Source organism: Mugil cephalus, chromosome 9, assembly GCF_022458985.1.
Source record: "Mugil cephalus isolate CIBA_MC_2020 chromosome 9, CIBA_Mcephalus_1.1, whole genome shotgun sequence".
NCBI classification, from domain to species: domain Eukaryota; kingdom Metazoa; phylum Chordata; class Actinopteri; order Mugiliformes; family Mugilidae; genus Mugil; species Mugil cephalus.
In genome coordinates, this window is record NC_061778.1 from 2,925,545 (window position 1) to 2,944,111 (window position 18,567).

Consider the following 18,567-nt stretch of genomic DNA (forward strand, 5'->3'; position numbering starts at 1 on the left):
CCTGTTTCCTACCCCTCTGCCGCCGCTGCCGCTGCTGCCGCTGCTGCTGCTGCTGCCAGCTGCACCGTCCCAAACGCAACCATGTTTGGTTTGATGAGTCACATGTCAGACAGTCAGATCTTATTACCAAATACAGACATGCACCCACCCAGACATCATATGACTACCTGCTGCCAGATCCAGCGCGCTGACAAAGGCCTTAAAATTCCCCCTTCACATGACTTTAAGCTAATTTCACTGAAGCGTGACATGTGTAGGATTTACAATTAGAATTTGTTGTTGCAACACTGCAGCTGTTTTATAAGAGGAAGGTGCAGACTTAAAAAAAAACAAAAAAAAAACAAATCCAGGTACCAGGAGGAAGCTTTATAGTAAACAATGTTTTATTAGCAAATGTAAAAAATAAATCCCACTGTACTTGTGTCAGGTTTTGTGGGTAAAAGGCTCAAAAAGGCCCCAAAACAAAACAAAAACAAAAATTAAACAACAGATTCATTTTTGTGACAAGTGAAGCTAACACTGATATAAATAATCTAGTAGCAGATCAAACAGCTGTGTGTGTATATATGGACGGGTGTAGCCTGACATGTTCAGTTCGGTCCAAAGTAGTCGACGACGCCGTTTCCTTTACGACCATCGAAGAAGAAGAAGTTGCGGTGAGGAGCGTCTCTTTGGGACAGAGCCTGGAGACAAAGACAAAGAGAAACATCCTAAGATCCATGTTTCCCCTTTTGTTTCCTAGCATGTCACACTTTTGTCAGTTCTTAAGTTTTCAGTTGTTCAAGCGAAATGTGTCAGATTATCTTTGAGGGGCATCAATCGCCCGGTTGCAGCAAGTTTCATCATCGTCGTCGCCGTGGAGACGGCAGGATGGTCTGGTTCCAACATAACTCGGTCTGATTCTGAACTGTCAGTCGTCTCCGTCTGACCTGAGCTCACCTGCTCCGCAGACGTCTGAGGTCGACGTGCTCCCAGCTCTGAATGAATAAATCAAGATTCGCTTCCACTCTGATCAAGTGCTGTGAAGTTAAAAGTTTCTCTTGTACCGTGCACGGTTACGCGTTACTGAAATTATTAATGATGTTTTTATCTGTGAGATGATCTGGATCTGAAGAAACAAACCCGCACAAATGGAGCTGGACGTAAACACGAGATAAGAGGCTTTACTCGTTAACATCTTGTCAAACCAAGCAGTTCGTGGTCTGAGGAAAACGCAGGCCTGTATCGAACTGTTTACATGGACGAATAATAATAATAATGATGATAAAAATAAAAAAAAAGATCTGATCAGATGAGATGAGTGTTTACAAGCCCCGAAGCATCATTCACTCTAGAACTTTATTTACAAAGAAAAGTGCTTCTGCGGTTGTTGAGCATCTTATTTAAAAGAAAATGAACTAAGGTGTTTTTTTTTATTTATTTATTCTTTATATTAAGTTTATTACTCTGGTTGTTGGTACACTCCACCTGTCTGTAAGAGTCTTTTAAAATCTTTCATTCTCTCTGCCATCCATCTCTTAAATTCTATTTACCCTTGTTTTGTTTTTTAAATTTTCCTCATTTTTCTATTTTTTTTTATTTATCGAGCATTGATTGCACCGTGTTCATTTTACTGGCTCTGCTTCGTTATTCTACTTTTATCTGTTGTTAGTATGAGGTTGAAAAAAAAATATGTGACATTTTTTCTTCGGGTAAAATATAGATTTGAATGTCTTAATGTCGTCACGTTTTGGGACAATCGTGAACAACTTCTGCACCTTCACCACTTTTTCTTTTTCTGTGCAAGTGCAATAAATTGGAAATGGATCATTGGGATTAATATTGTTTTTTGACTCAATTTGTCCAATGAATTATCACCGTACATTGTGTGTATTTTAAGCTGCATTTAAAATTTCTCAGTGAACTATGTAGAATATTGCAATATATCGCAATATCGCACTAATGTATCGTATCGTGACTCAAATATCGTGATACGCATCGTGAGTCAATACTCACCTAGTTCTTAGTGTATGTACTTATGTATAATAGTATGAAAGCTGCAAAAAAAAATAAAAAATAACCATTGCTCCTGGTGGGATTAAATCTGAATGTTATTAAAGTACTATTAGATTAGTGCAGTTTGCACTGCATTTCATTTATATATTTAAATTTTCTTTTTTAATTTAATTTTTGATCCAATCTGACTGTATTTAATTAATCTGTGCAGTCCAACCATTTTCCAGCCGAGTATCAATGAGTTTATTATGCTCCTCAGCTGGAGGAGAGTTTCAGTCGTTTCTCTAATAGAGAGGCTGCAGCCGGAGCGTCACACTGCGCCTCACAGTAAAAACCACGTCTGGTTCTGGATCTGACCCAGGAACCGGCCGAGCGGCCACATGTCACCGAACAGACTCTCACACAGCAAAGCAGTCACCTCCATCACCTGCTGCATCACCCTGACCGTCGTACGGTAACACAAACCCCGTCAGATGTTTCTATGAAACCGTTTGCATTTACAGAACGCTGCCTAATGTTTACATGCTTACCTTAACCACTTCCTGTCCCAGGACTCCTCCCACTACGGCGCAAACCGGAGACATCTCAGAGAAGCAGTAGCTGAGGACGAAACAGCACAAGCAAACATGAGCCACTGAAGAAGGTAAACAGAAAATTAAAAAAACCAAAGATCTCAGCTCCAGAGCCACTAAAGTAAAAATAAATAAAAATAAAATCTGCTTTACAGTGGCAGCAGATTCATGTGCTGCCATGGTTACCACAGAGCGTGGATGGGTTAGTGTCTCAGACAAAATAAACTGGTAATAACACAAACATTCAAACAAAAACAGGGCAGGTTTGAACAAGTGAAATTTAAGACCTTTTTAAGACCATTATGGGTTAAATTTAAAACGTTTTAACACCATTATAGATTGAATTTGAGACCTTTTAAGACCTTATGGGTTGAATTTAAGACCTTTTAACACGAATATAGATTGAATTTAAGACTTTTTAAGACCTTTAAATACCATTATGGGTTAAATTTAAGACCCTTTAAGACCTTTTTTAACCATTAAGGGTTAAATTTAAGACCTTTTAACACCATTATGGGTTAAATTTAAAACTTTTTAACACCATTATAGATTGAATTTAAGACCTTTAAAGACATTTTTAATACCATTATGGGTTAAATTTAAGACATTTTTAACACCAATATAGATTGAATTTGAGACCTTTTAAGACCTTATGGGTTAAATTTAAGACCTTTTAAGACTTTTTTAACGCCATTATGGGTTAAATTTAAGACCTTTTTAACACCATTATAGATTGAATTTGAGACCTTTTAAGACCTTTTTAACACCATTATGGGTTAAATTAAAGACCTTTTAAGATGTTTTTAATACCTTTATGGGTTAAATTTAAGACCTTTTAAGATGTTTTTAACACCATTATGAGTTAAATTTAAGACCTTTTGAGACCTTTTTTAACCATTAAGGGTTAAATTTAAGACCTTTGAGACCTTTTTTAACCATTAAGGGTTAAATTTAAAACTTTTTACACCATTATGGGTTAAATTTAAGACCTTTTAAGATATTTTTAACACCATTATGGGTTAAATTTAAGACCTTTTTAAGACCTTTAAATACCATAGATTTGACTAAATATAATCTAAGACCTACAATGTAAACTATGCCCATTTTTTAAGACTGAAACCCTGAAAAAAATAACATTTCTCTCCAACCTCCACATCACTGGAATGGACATATATATATATGTAATCATGAATTAATTAACTTCTGATGGTAAAACCCAGAAAACTCGCGGACATATTGAGTAAAGTGGCAGCGAGCGATGTGCAGGCCCGACTCTGCGGCCGACCGTCCGCCTCACGTTGTCACGCCGCTCGGTCTTTATCAGTCCTCGGCCACGGGGACCTGCTGATTATCTGGTCCACAGGTGGACTTTTTTTTGTTGGAGCAGCTGATAACGTTAACAGCCATGGAAATGTGAAACTGAGGTGAACACAAGTCTGACTCTCTGTTAGACACAGTTAAATGCTTGGGTCTAACCCGCGGGACCTGAACGTTAACGCAGACATTTGAGCAGATTGAATAAAATCCCACCTTTGTGCGACAGATGTTAATTTTCTAACTAATGTACATTGTTTACTGCTCCAATCCGGATTGATGTTTAAAGATATGACGCTGCCAAACTTGTCCTCCATCTCCTCATCCTTCGTGATATTATTCTTCTGATGGTTTTGAGCTTTTTATTTGTGAAAACGTCTTGATTTTGCACCCAAACATCTGTCCAAACTTTGATTTACAACACAGCCTTTTTTTGCCTCTCTACATCTGAATTATTCAGTGAGAAAACAACTCAACGAAAACTAAACTCAAATCACAGAGATGCCGACTCGTGCTGGATTAGTTTGATCACGGGACAAATTAAAGAAAAGGCCGATCTCTCTCTCTTTTAATATTAAATACATGTTGATATGATACAAATATAAATGATTTTGCAATGTAAAACTTCAAAGGCTGTTGAGTTTTTCTGCTACTCTGAGCCAGAAATCTCCACGTCAGTCGCTCTTACACAAACCAAACTTTCCCTGATTTATTTATTTTATTTTATTCCTAACTACATTTTTCTTATATCATTCAGAGCCTGATTTATAGTACATTTCCACTCCTAAAAACAAGGCTGAGGCATGTAAAATTCCCTCTGTAAATACCTGGAAATCTAATATGTTAACAAAATGAACCCAGAATTCTGAACCTCACTTTAGCCATTATTCAGATTTCTGTTCGGGAAACGGATGCAAATCAGCGAGTAGATAACTCCCCATTTGTATATTTAAATATAAATTCACAGAAAACTTGTAATACAAGAAAATATGGTGTTCATGTAAGTGATGGAGAAGTTTCATGGTGATATCTGTTAGTAAAATATCCACCTGTAGTGAAGTGAATGGCGGGAACATTTTCATGCATTTGTGGTAGGTGCGGTTAGGGCGCTCCTATTTCGCCTGGCAACAACAAATACTATTTTCTGATTGGCTGATTGGTCGCTGATATTTTCTGATTGATTCTGCCTTCGCCTCATCTGTTCATACATTATTAATCTCTTTTAAAGTCTATGTGCGGCGAGTTTTTTCATTTTTTATTGAAATGAAACTTGAGAGCCCTGGATGGATGCTCTATATAAATAAACTTGACTTGAATTGAATTATATTAAAGATGTTACTGCTGATGAGAGCAAATGAGCCACTGGTGCAAAATGAAAGTGACCTGATGAAGTCGTCGTTGAGGAGGTCGCTGCTCAGTTGCAGGGCATCGAGGACGTCGTCGCGGATCTGTCTCAGCAGCTGACTGTCTTCTGGAAAGGCCTGCGGGTCGGGGTCGCGGCCTTTGTCTGTACGAAACTTCAGCAGAACTGCGGAGACGTAAAGGACAGAGAAATGTCAGTTGAGAGCCTGGAAACAAGCTTAAAACCATTTGACACGAGCAATATTTTCCATATAATCTGCTGCACTTTTGCCATTTATAATTTCATCACGTTTTTTTTTAAGCGACTTCCACCGTGAATTATCATCTCGTGGAAAGACGACATCTTGGCTGCTGCTCCCTTTGAAAACAGGATAAAAATCAGTATGCGGTTGCACCATCAACCATTTCATCCGATTAGGCCCACGTTTCCCCCACATCAAATTAACGCCGCGCGCACCGAGACGCTCGCGCGCATCCACCTGCACAAGTTCATTCAGGATGTGATATTGGTTCCTCCTACAGAGGCTGAGAGAGAGAAAAAAAAATAAAATAAAACGTCCTTCCTCAGGAATGACTGACAAACTTCAAAAAACGTGCACTTTAGGGCCGATGAGCTCTTTAACCGACGTCTCCAGCTGCACCACACGGGCGCACACATCAGTGCTTCGCCCCCATGTTTCCTGTTCGTCCATTAACCTAACCACATGAGGAAGTCAAGTACTCCCACTGCCATTTCCACCACCAGTGTGACACGACACACACACACACACACACACGAGCAGTCGCGATGAATCATGTTCACACCTCAGCTCTGCCCTTTATCAGTGAAACTCTGTGTGTGTAGAAAAAGTTAAAGACCGGCACAAATGGCATCGCACACGCCGGTCTGTCTGCACCCGGGAAGGAAATCAAACACAATTTCATAACTGAATATAATAATGTGAACATGGATGGAACAATGATAGTATCTCTGCGCACAGAAGAGAAATCACAGATTTCGAGAGGAAATGCTTGAGATGGTCCTCGATGCCAGAAACCTGCAGATAAACATCAATCAAAAACAACGGACGATATTTGTTTTTCCACACATTAGATCAGATTTACCCGACTTTTCTAGTCGGGGTGACCAGATTTGTGAGTTTGTGAAGAAGAGGATCCTTCAGGAGGGGGATGGTATTAATGTTTTGAGCTCCGAGGTCGACGGCATCTTTATTTGTCACTGACAACAACAACTTTTCCATCTTATCTGCACAAAATGCTACAGTTTACTGCAAAAACGTTGTGTTAGATTACCAACTTTTTCCACCACTCTCTTTTCTAAATTGAAATTGTTCACTATCTGTGACATAAATATTCTTCAAGTTTGCACGTTTTTGCCTGTTGATCCTCAATTACATAATTATCAAACGTAACAGGCTAAGAATCATCATCAAATACTGTGGAGTTATTATAGGGAATAACTCTGCACATTAAACTGATTCATCTTTGTCACTGGCCATAAATAAAAGTGATGAGTTATGATTCCACAGTTTTTTCCACGTAACTTTCAACTTATTTAAGATTTATTTGACTTTGAATTGTATGTATCTTAACTTTAGTATATCTTTGGCCGCATATATTGTTATACAAATACAACAAAACAAAACCAACATGTGAGTGTCTCAGCTTCAAATGGACCCCGACCAAAGCATCTCTTCTTTATTTCAACCGGTGAATTACGCTTATGTTGCAGCATTCTGCAGATAAGATGCAGGTCACATGCGCTGTGCCTGTGGTAAACAAGTGCTACTGAGGTGTTGACTAATTAAATGTTTAAAGAGAAGGTTATGGACCAATGACGGTAACTCTACAATCCCAAATTTACTCCCTCTACTCACGTTCACTCAATGCAAAGCCAATAATGGGTAGTTTGTAGACATGGTGCAAATTCTATGTATTTATTTATTTAGCAAATGAGGCATCCAGCAGTTGCCTCCTGGTCGGCTGAGTGGAGGGTCACTAATCCTCCTCTCAGTCTTTGGAGCTTCTGATGATGTGTTCGATCGTCTGCTCCTCTCCACAAACACACAGTGGGTTGTGGAATCTGACCAAGCACGGCCCACGTCCAGTAACGAATCTATTCATGGTTTCCCACCGTCTCCTCCTTAGAAGCTCGATGTAAACAGGCTCCAGCAGAACACAACCCTGGACGAGTATGAAATTCCACCCCGGAGACATTTCTAGGTGTCGAAAAAGAGGACACGTCTGGTCACCATAGATCTGGTGAACTTGGAGACCAGGTCAACAACTTCTGTTCTTCATATTTCTTTTTTTTTTTTGAGTTGTTCCTAAACGGTTCTTGTGTGTGTGTCAGGCTGCATCCTGTTACCATCAAGGAGTGTCACTGCTATAGGGTGGAGGGGGTGTCTAGTCTAGTCTGGTCTGGTCTAGGTGGGGCCTACATGTCTAAGTAACATCCACATGAATTAATATCAGGTTAAAAAGTTTCCCGGCTGAACACTGAAATGTCACAGGATGCTTTATGTCATTTAACTCTCCTGTCAATGGTTTTAATTTTATGCATGAGTGATGTATGCATCCAAAAAGGGAATTAAAAAGGATGATATAGACTAATAATAAAAAGCAAAAAAACACACACACGCCCTTCTTGCGGTTCAGATCACCCGACTGTTCCTAGTGAGACAGGAAGCAGTTGTAACAGAGGAAGAGCCACTTCCTCATTGGTCGCCCCAAAACAACAACCGCTAGCGCCAATTATAGAAACAGCAAAGGAATAATAACACGGTCTCACCTTCGCACACAAAATAGAAAAAACTAGGTGGTGTTTCCACTCAGAGATGCGCAGACTGAGGAAGACGGGGCGAGGCTCGAGTGGGTAGGGGGGTTTCAGAAGAGGTGTTATTAGACGAAAGGCCACGACACAGACCTAAAATTAACCCGCACAGAAGGTCTGGATACGAGCGCAGCTGCAAATCAGGAGCAACTAAGAGGCATGTGAAATGGATTTTAAACAAATTCAACAGACACCCACTGTCACATGACAGTCTGTGACAATATGAGCCAGTTTTTCATCATCTTCATCTTTTGCTGCATCTGTGCAAACTGAAAAAACTTTATCTATTCTTCTTATTATTATTTGTCTTTTACACAGTCCACTCTTTATTCTCGTTACTTTTCTGCACCATGTATGTTGCAAACTGTAATTTCCAAACTGTGGGACAAATGAAGGTTTTTCTATTCAGCATTAAGTTTGTGTTTAGTTTCCCACTTTATAGAGAATTTAAAAGTGAGCAGAAATGGACAATTTTCACGTCTATTCCTTCCTTTTACGGTTTGTTTTGTGTTAAACTGTGTCGTGGTTTAACCCTGAAGGAATCAGCAAAAATAATCATTAGCACTGAAAAGGTTTGAGCTGCTGCATGTGCATCAATAGAATAAATGCTCTGAATGCAGATACTGACACGGCATTTAGTTTAATTTTTATAGCTGATGCTGCAATTCTGAAGTTCTTCAATTTAAATATCATATAAACTGGTCTGTATTTGTGTCCAATGCATTTTACAAAAAGCTCCATATTAGTCTCATCATCCTCTGCATTTGCACACATAAACGTTTTTATTATTATTATTATTATTCTTTGTAATTTCCACTTTTGCACCCCTCAGTTGTTTTCTGGCTGTTTCGTGTTCTTTTACACACTTGTTGTCATGCAGTGCTCTACGCTCAGTGCACATGACTGGCCATGGACAGCCTGTGATGGAAACTAGTGTGCGGTGTGGGATGGTGCAGGGCCAGGTGACAGACGGGACAATAACAACTCTAAAGTGAAGGTCATCAGACGCATAAATAACCTGAAAAACAGGAAGGTGCGATTCACTACAAGGGTCAGAAAGTTCACGTGGGCCGAGGGTCACTGAACGTGTAACATTTAACATTTCTTGGTGTGATCACAGATCTTATATCTTTGACTTTCTTGTCGAACTCCACCGACGTGTCTTGGGCAACGCTGACATTTAACACTTTGCTCTCGAACGACATTTAACAAACTTTACGGACACGAGTTTCCGCACACGTGCCATACAAACGGAACAGTGATTTTATTTTTCTTTTTTTCTTTTGCATGTTCATGCTACGTGTTTCAGTCCCGCTGTAGCATCCTACGCATTTTCAGTTTCAATTTTCTATACTTTTTTTTTTAGAGCTTTCAGGATTCTTTTTGATATTTGAACAATAACGTAGTTCGTGCACCGCCTCCCCTGCAGAAAAGTCATAAGACATCTTGTGTTTTTTTTAATTTAAGTGCCAGAGACGGTTAAAGAACGTTTGTAAAAATAAATATAATACATTTTCACATTGATAACTCCTTAACCATTAAAACATTTATATTAAAAATAATGGAAATTAAAATCCCTTTCAGTACCGTGGAGCAGGAAGTAGTCCACTGGTGTTCGCTTCAGTCCGGCTTTGGCTTTCTCACTAGTCCAGTCGACCTCCAGAGCTTCCTTGAGAGTGCAGAAACTGGCCGTCTGATTGGTTGGAGATGGAAATAAAACGTATAATGTCACATGTCACAACAATATCTGGCAATATTTCAATGGGTGCAGTTGAAATAGTAGAAACAGGTGAGATGGGAAAAAGACTTTTTCATTACCTTTTTAACCATGGTGGTCTCATTGGGGTCGACTTTGGCTTTCTTTGCCTCTGGGCCGCCGCTGGAGTCACCGGTTGGCTTCACTATTTTAGGCTTTTCCCTTAAAAGAGAGAGAAATAAATAATGAGGATCATTAAGTATTAAAATGGAACATCAAGCAGCGTCCTCCTGTTGTGCAAAATGTGCAGTTCCTGGCTCAAAAAGTGAGTCCTCCATGTTAAAATGTCCAAATTTAGAGTGGAAATATTTTTGCAGTCTGGGACAAAACAGGTATGAATGTTCATGTAACTCGTTTAAAGTGTGTTAAAGCTTTAAGTTTAAGTGTCAGGAGTTTGTCCTCCCAGGTTGGTAGCTAGCTAGCATCATTAGCTTCCATCCAGCTATGTCTCTTTAACCTCTGATCATTTCAGACTTAGTCTTTTCTGAAAGCAAAGAGTCAGAAAACCTCACTGTCTACATTTTAAAATCTTAGCAATTATATTATATCCCAGTATTTAGCACATTTTTTAATGCCCATCTTTTTATATATTCTTGCCTTAATCTGTGCTACCGTATCATGGAAATTTCCCATTTCCGCGATATCATTAAACGATGTCTTACGTCTTAATGGCTCTACAGTGGGGGAAATAAGTATTTGATCCCCTGCTGAATTTGTAAGTTTGCCCACTTCCATAGAAATGATCAGACTCTGGTTTTTATGGTTGTTTACTGGTTATGGGTATAGACAGAATATCAATCGAAAATGCATAAAAAACACACAATCTAAAAGTTATAAATTGTTATGTATTTTATTAAGGGAAATAAGTATTTGATCCCCAAGCACAACACAAGTCAGTACTTTGTAGAGAAACCTTTGTTGGCAAGCACAGCGATGAGACGTTTCTTGTAGTTGGTCACCAGGTTTGCACACAGCGCAGGAGGGATTTTGGCCCATTCATCTTTACAGACAGTCTCTAAATCCTTCAAGTTTCTTGGCTGCCTCTTGGAAACTCGGAGCTTCAGCTCCCTCCACAGGTTTTCGATCGGGTTAAGGTCTGGAGACTGACTAGGCCACTCCATGACCTTAATATGCTTCTTCTTGAGCCACTCCTTTGTTGTCCTGGCAGTATGTTTTGGGTCATTGTCATGTTGGAAAACCCACCCACGAGGCATCATCAGTGTTCTTGCTGAGGAAAGAAGGTTTTTGTCCAAGATGTTGCAGTACATGGCTGCATTCATTGGCCCCATAATGCGGTGAAGTTGCCCTGTACCCTTTGCTGAAAAACAGCCCCAAAACATGATGTTTCCACCTCCATGCTTAACCGTGGGTATGGTGTTCTTTGGGTCATACTCACGTTTTTTCATCCTCCAAACACGGCGGGTCGAGTTAATGCCAAATAGCTCAACTTTGGTTTCGTCAGACCACAGCACTTTCTCCCAAGCCTTCTCTGAGTCATTTAGATGTTCACTGGCAAACTTAAGGCGGGCCTGTACATGTGCCTTCTTGAGCAGGGGGACCTTGCGGGCACTGCAAGAGTTCAATCCATAACGGCGCAGTGTGTTGCCAACTGTTTTCTTGGTGACGGAGGTCCCAACTGCTTCCAGATCATTAACAAGCTCCTGCCGTGTTGTTTTAGGCTGCTCCCTCACCTTTCTCATCATCATCCTCACTCCATGAGGCGAGATTTTGCGGGGAGCTCCAGACCGAGGACAGTTGATGGTCCTTTTATGGGTCTTCCACTTGCGAATAATGGCACCAATAGTTGTCACCTTCTCACCAAGCCTTTTGCTGATGGTTTTGTAACCTATACCAGCCTTGTGCAGGTCTACAATCTTGTCCCTGACATCTTTTGACAGCTCTTTGGTCTTGCCCATGGTGCTGTAGAAGTTGGAATGTAAGAAACTGATTCTTAGAGCAGGTGTGCTTTATATACATGACGAGTTAAGATCAGGAGTATTGGTAATTAGTTGACTGAGCACAGCTCCGTGCCACATGCGCACCAGCCAATCTGTAGGAGCCTGAATTCTAAGTGAATTGTTGGGGATCAAATACTTATTTCCCTTAATAAAATACATAACAATTTATAACTTTTAGATTGTGTGTTTTTTATGCATTTTCGATTGATATTCTGTCTATACCCGTAACCAGTAAACAACCATAAAAACCAGAGTCTGATCATTTCTATGGAAGTGGGCAAACTTACAAATTCAGCAGGGGATCAAATACTTATTTCCCCCACTGTAAGTGGTGTTTTTCTTGAGTAATCAAGTAACAGTTGGGACATCGTTAGGAAATGGTTTGGTTTCAGCCAAAATTACATATTGCATCATGCAGGTTTACTCAAATACAACTCGTGTACAGAGCTCTGATTGGTTCAAAAAGCTGCTGGAGGAATGTTAAAGGGTTAAGATATTCTTCTGGTCTTTTATCGGTCCGTCTGATAGTAGCAAGTCTCTGTCGGGATTCTTCTCCATCTCTGAAATTTTTGAATTTTTAACTGAGGAGGTTTGGAGATACAGACATTTGTATGACTCGCAGTCGCCATTGTTGGAAATTAAACAGGAAGTAGAAACAAACAAACAAAAAACAAATCGACTGGCAAAAAAAAAAAACACAGCGCCCACTAGTGTTTGGGTTGACTTGTTACAGAGCGAAACAAAACGAATCTGATTTGTGGGTGAAACCACGTAAGTCTTCCACGTTTCTGCCGACAGATCCAGATTTATTTATTTATTTATTTATTTTTCAGTAACTGGAACCGCACCTTTTCTGAATGCAGGTCCCAGGGAAAAATACGGGGCATGTGCAGGACGCCAGATATGAAAACGATGATGTCATCGCCTCGCCCCTCTAGCCCCCCCGACGTCTCATAACAACAACAACAACAACAACAACAACATTAACGGTGGACTACAGGCTTGTTGTGGTACTGCATCGATACAACGTCCACACTTACTCAACGTAGTTGTGCTCCTGTCCCAGGTTGCAGAACATGTAACCGTAGTAACCGTGGACGTCTCCACAGAAGACCTTGATGTTGTTCTGAGAGCAGAGCTGGTCGACCCGCACCATCAGGTCTCTGGAGCAGCCTGTCAGACACACCTGAGAGAGCACAACAACAAAAAAAATGATCAAGAGAGGGGTCACTCTTAACATGTGTCCATCCTTTTACAATAAGAACACAGCTTCTTTTTTTTTGTGTCTGACCTAGATTTTCTAAAAACATCTGACCTTATCTCTCATTCCAAATTACTTCCTTTATTACTAAATGAAGCACAAAAACTATATCAGATTAAAGGAAAAAATTACTTTCATCTGAGCAGGACTTAATTTGCCTTATTTCACTGATGAAGTTAACATTTTCTCCATCAATCCAGGAATCCTGTGATCCAAAGAAAACATTTAAGAAAGCCTCAGACTATATTTGCAGCTTCTTCAGCTTAGGTGCTGTGAAGTAAATAATATAATAGAAATAATACTACTTTTACTTATTATTTAGTGCACACTTTTACACATTTCCAGCACCCCCGAAATTCTGCATATGAGATATTGTGCAACTTCTTCCACTCCACTTTTGCAACGGCTTCTATGAACAGAAATTTATGGTGTTTTGTCCATGAAGAGACACGCCTATTGCAGCATTTCACATTTCAGCGAAACAGGGCTGATGCCAGCACAGTAACACAGTGTACTTAAGTTAAACCAGGATGGGCTGGTGTGTGACTGTAAACAACTGACCGGGGGGGCTGGGTCAACCTTATCCAACCGACTCAGTTCAGAACACCCAAAAACACCCTCTGATCACAGATAAGATGGACGCTGCGTCTCACGCACACAGAGAAACGTCTTGAGAAAAGAAATCATTAGGGTTTTTTTTTTTTTTTTGTTTTGTTTTTTTACACACCCATAGGAGGACAGGCCGTTGAGTGGGTCTGGAACACGGCCAGTGACTGAAGCCAAATCTCATCCAACATAAACAAAACGGCTCCTTTTTCGCTTTTCATCCAAAAAGTAGTGTAGTGTAGACATTAAAACTAGAATTAAAAGCAAGAATTTTGTCAAATTGCACCACTACAGGAAGTGACATCATGCATTCCGATCCATTCCGCACGTGACGTCACAGCAAGCGTCGTCTCCATGGTTACGGCCACCGAGTGGCAAAAAGTGACAGTTGAACATGGAGATTAGCAGCATTAGCTTGAATCTTAGGCTTTAATACGGTCTGAACTGTAAAATTATTTTTTTTTTTAAAAAAAGGTGAAGAGCTGTTGTCCGATTGTACCGACAGATTTGAAAAGTAGTGATCTGTGATCCTTTTAACGCTAGAGTATTGCACGGCTAACGTTACTTCTCAGTAAAGCTCTTAGCGTTAGCATCTTTTAGTTAGCCACATTTATCATAACTTAAATGACCTAAAACTAACGTACACAACCTGAAGCCGAGGCTAATCCGCTTTTCCAAATGCATACCAGTTCGTATGGATCATTGTCGAGTCCCATTGTTCCCTTAATTTGATTTTACAATCCACATTTTTCCCCGGTTCCCGCTGTATTTACTGCTACTTTTCACCCACCATGTTTTTGCCACTCAGGGGGGCGTGGCCCAAGGCGGCAATGACGTCAGTGCATACCCTCCATGTAAACAGTCCGCCTGTGTTGCCATGGAGACACCACTGTCAATTACATTTAATCAAACCGCAATAACACAGATTAGCTCAGTTTTTGTCTCCTTTCACTTTTATGATGACTCAAATATTCATAAATATTATATTTAATTGAGTAATACAAAAGGATAAAAATGTAGCTACATGTTTGAAAGCCTGTTATATTAATAATGTGGTATTTTTCTGTTCTTATGAAGCCTTTTTTGAATTGTAAACAGTGTCTGCAGCACTCTGTGAGCACACAGATGGACGGAGGGTGTCTTTCTATTGTATTCATCCTTCAGTAATTAGGCTCTCGGATGAAAACCCGCGACCACACTCCAACTGTTCCACTTTAATCACCCTCCATCTTCCTGCTGAGCCGCACGGATACGTCCATGGAAGCAGATAAAAGTGATGAGCGGTCCACAGCAGAGAGACAGATAGACCCCCTCCTTCTGTTTTCCTTTTTTTTTTTTTTTTAATTGTCCCACCTTCTTTTCTCACTCAGTCTGCCCTACTAACATCCTTCACATCCCGTCCTCACTTCCCCTCATCCAGCTAATAACACTCTCGCCTTCCTCCAGTACCGCTCTCCCTCCTCCCCCCCTCCGACCCTCGCTTAGCACCCCCAGAGGGAGGAAAACTGCCGACAATTCAGACACAACAGGAGGGGGAAAAATCTCTGTTTTTCTTCTGATGGTGTTCAAATACATTCTTGCTGTCAGCAGTGATAAAAATGAGAACTAGCCTGTGTGTGGAAATGAATACTAAACCATTAAACCCACTTTAATCATATCATCTATTCAGCTATAGTGCAACTGAAAGCCATCTACTGGCTTAACAGTGTAGAGTATCGGTGCAATTATGTCATCATGTATGCGAGTGAAGTGATACTGATCATTTTCCTTCAGTGTCGTTTCACCTGAGTCAGGTGATTCAAACAGAAAAAGAAAGTCTTACAGCCGGCGACTTTTATCCTCTCAGTACAGTGACTCTGTTCTGGATTTGAAATAAAACAACTTGACCTTTACATTCAACTGCTTTAAGACTCTTTATACGGAGCCTAATATTTCTACTTCTTCTACACTTGAATTTTGAGCAGATTTGCTAGATTTCCTGCAGTATTCAAACAGCGCGGGTGGAAATTTGCTTAAAGTTCAGTGATATGTCATGTTCAGTTCCGCTATCTTAAAGTACAGTGCAGTTTGTAGTTGTTTCTGGAATTAACTACTACACCTTTATAATATGTGTATAATGTGTGTTTAAGCTCTTTCAGCAAACTATCAGATGAAAACTCAACACTTTTAACATCAACAGAAAGTCCAGTATAGACAAATCTTCACACACTGTAAACTTCACAGGACAATATGAGGAAAACACACTCTTTAAACCAGCAGGCACCAACAGTCCTCAATATAATATTATCAATATAATCATGTGCAAAAGTGTTAAAGGGACATTTATAGTGTAACTATGTGTATTGACAGGCTTACTGTATGAGCAATAGTAATTAAGAGAGATGTGCAATGGCCTCATAAGTATTATATATGTTATACAATGATGTGTAATACTGTGGGAGCGTGTGTAACAGTGTCAGAGGGATATGGGAAGTAATGAGCAATTGCAACACGGAGATAGTTGCAAAACAACCATGTGCAAATTTGAATTTTGACTGTACTCTGTGCACTACTTGTTGTTGCATGTTTGTTTTTCTTTTTGAATGTATGTGTTCAGTTATGGTATTATGCAACTCGAGATAATGTCTCATATTTACATGTAAACATTCATCAATACGAACTGTCCCATTTAAAAAAAAACAATCAAAAATAAATCAACTGGTGTAAATAAAATACTCACTACATCAAAAACAGCTCAATCAGACATTCAAATCGAATGTAAACATGAGTGCTAGCTGACGAACGAAGACCCTGCTGTCACACCAAAACAAGTCTATGTAAGCGTCAACTTATTTCAGGTGCAGGGGAACTTCAGATGCACAGAGCGTGGTCAGAACGACATCTAGTGGTGAATCTGGGTGGTACAATACTGGATGCTCAAAGTTTGAATGACGTGGATAAGGTCAAAAATATTATATGAGCCACAACTTCACAGTAGCATAAAGCTTTAGTAAGGCGTCTGCTTTCAAGAAATAGTAGCTTTAATAAAACTACAAGTCTAGTCACTCAGTTTAGCACTTAGTTTAGCTAAACGTAGAACTTATTTTTTGACATTTTATCTTCAGGGATGGGTGACCAGGCCTTTGTGCTGAACTAATGTCTCTTTCCACTCACCGCATCAAACTGCAGAAAGAAGTCGTCTGGTTTGTCCTCAATTTTATCCTGGTCGGCGTGCACCTCCACCATGGGGTTGAGGTTCTGTGCACGTTCCAGAGAGGCCTGAGCACGATTCTGGCCCTGAGCCGTCACCGGAACCAGGAACTGAGCTCGGCATGACTCCTCTGACACCTGGTAGACACAACAATGGGGAAAGCACGGTAAGAGAAGAAAAGTACAAGAAGTACAAGAACACACTCTTATTACAAAATAAACACAAAGAGAGAACGATGCAGAGTTAATTTCACTTAGCTGTTATAAAAAAGATACAGCAAGATTATTACTTTGTCACAAGAACCATCTAGTGGGCATATGCGGCACTACAAGCTTAAAACTCTGACACAATGCTTTCTAATGTTTCACTGCTTTAAGTGTTATAAATAAATCAAACACTAAGTTAAATTTGTCTGAATCTCTGCAAGACAACTGTGTAAGTCACAGTTTAAAACAAGAAAGATCTCAGTAGGAGAATTGTCTCTGATCCTGTTTTACCGTGTGCACTGTAGGAGCATGTTTACCTGTTCGTGATCCAACAAAGTGAGTCCTTTCACTCCAGCCAGGATTAAGTTCTTTGCCACTTCTGCCCCGAGACCCCCCAAACCTGCCAGGAGCACACGGGATCCCCGCAACCTGCAAGAAATATTAAGAGTTAAATGATTAAAGAACGAGATTCAGATACGAAAAAGATGATCCACCATGACAAGGAATTTCTGACATTTATATTAAACAGTCTGTTTGAATTTAACTCACTTTTGAAGACTTTTTGTTTTTGAATCCCTTATTCTTTTTCCTTATAAACCTAAAATGCATTCTTGAGAACATTTACTTCATAAAATCTAACTGAATTAGTTTGTCCTTTATTATACAAAGTCGGTGCCTTAAGCAGTGACTCTCTATTTATACATTTTTCATTCAGAAAACAGCCAGTGTCTGTACCACCGGTATAGAAAACACAAAGACTTCGCTTAATACAACTAAATATTGACATTATCAAAAGCATCTCAGGCAAACGACATTTGCTGATAGTTGTTAAATATAAATGTTAACTGTCTGCAAATCACAAACGTGTCTTAAACCAAACACTTGACCAGAACCGGTGCAGAAAGAGTGCAACAAGTCAGACCTTCCGTTGCGCCGATTAGCCTTGCAAGCTAACCAAGCTAACTGACCTCTTCTGTGCATCCAGCCCCCACAGTCGGATCTGACGGTCGTACTGCGCCGCTTCTTCTTCGCTAATGACCGGGTCCTCCTTTTCGATCATGTCGATCATTTCAGTCCGCCCCAAAGATCGTAATTACGGTGTAAAGTGTCTTTTTGTGCGGAACGAATGAGGATGTTTCAAATGCCGCGACAGTCCCGCTGAATGGGCGCTGACTGATGACGTCGACAGCACGAACAAAAGATGTGTTTTCTGGCAAGTTTAACACAATTTATGATTTATTTTGCATACTTTCCTTTTAATTTCTCCGTTTATGTATTAATATATGTTGTCCCTGGCTTCGTGTGTGTAGTCCTTTGTCTTTGTGATAGAACTGAATTTATATTTTCTTTGTTTTAATGTTCGTACTCATCTTTAAAATAGTTAGATATGTAAATAATTCAATTCTTTTGCATTTTAATTTATGACATTGACCCTTGTATTATAATTTGATTACAGAATGCACAACTGTTTGTTACTTTATTTCTTTAATTTTACTTTGATCACGTGACTTCTG

At 39.8% G+C, this 18,567-nt stretch overlaps 1 protein-coding gene across 1 annotated transcript; it reads right to left on the reverse strand.

The window, feature by feature from the left end:
- Positions 1-369: 369 nt before the first annotated feature.
- sae1 (SUMO1 activating enzyme subunit 1) lies at positions 370-18,238 on the reverse strand. The gene is made up of 9 exons (XM_047595143.1): positions 18,022-18,238; positions 17,371-17,482; positions 16,811-16,984; positions 12,831-12,976; positions 9,895-9,994; positions 9,664-9,769; positions 5,265-5,409; positions 2,526-2,595; positions 370-683 (listed from the first exon to the last, which is right to left on the reverse strand). The coding sequence occupies exons 1-9, from the start codon at positions 18,120-18,122 to the stop codon at positions 591-593; spliced, it is 1,047 nt and encodes a 348-aa protein (XP_047451099.1). The 5' UTR covers positions 18,123-18,238; the 3' UTR covers positions 370-590.
- Positions 18,239-18,567: the final 329 nt, after the last annotated feature.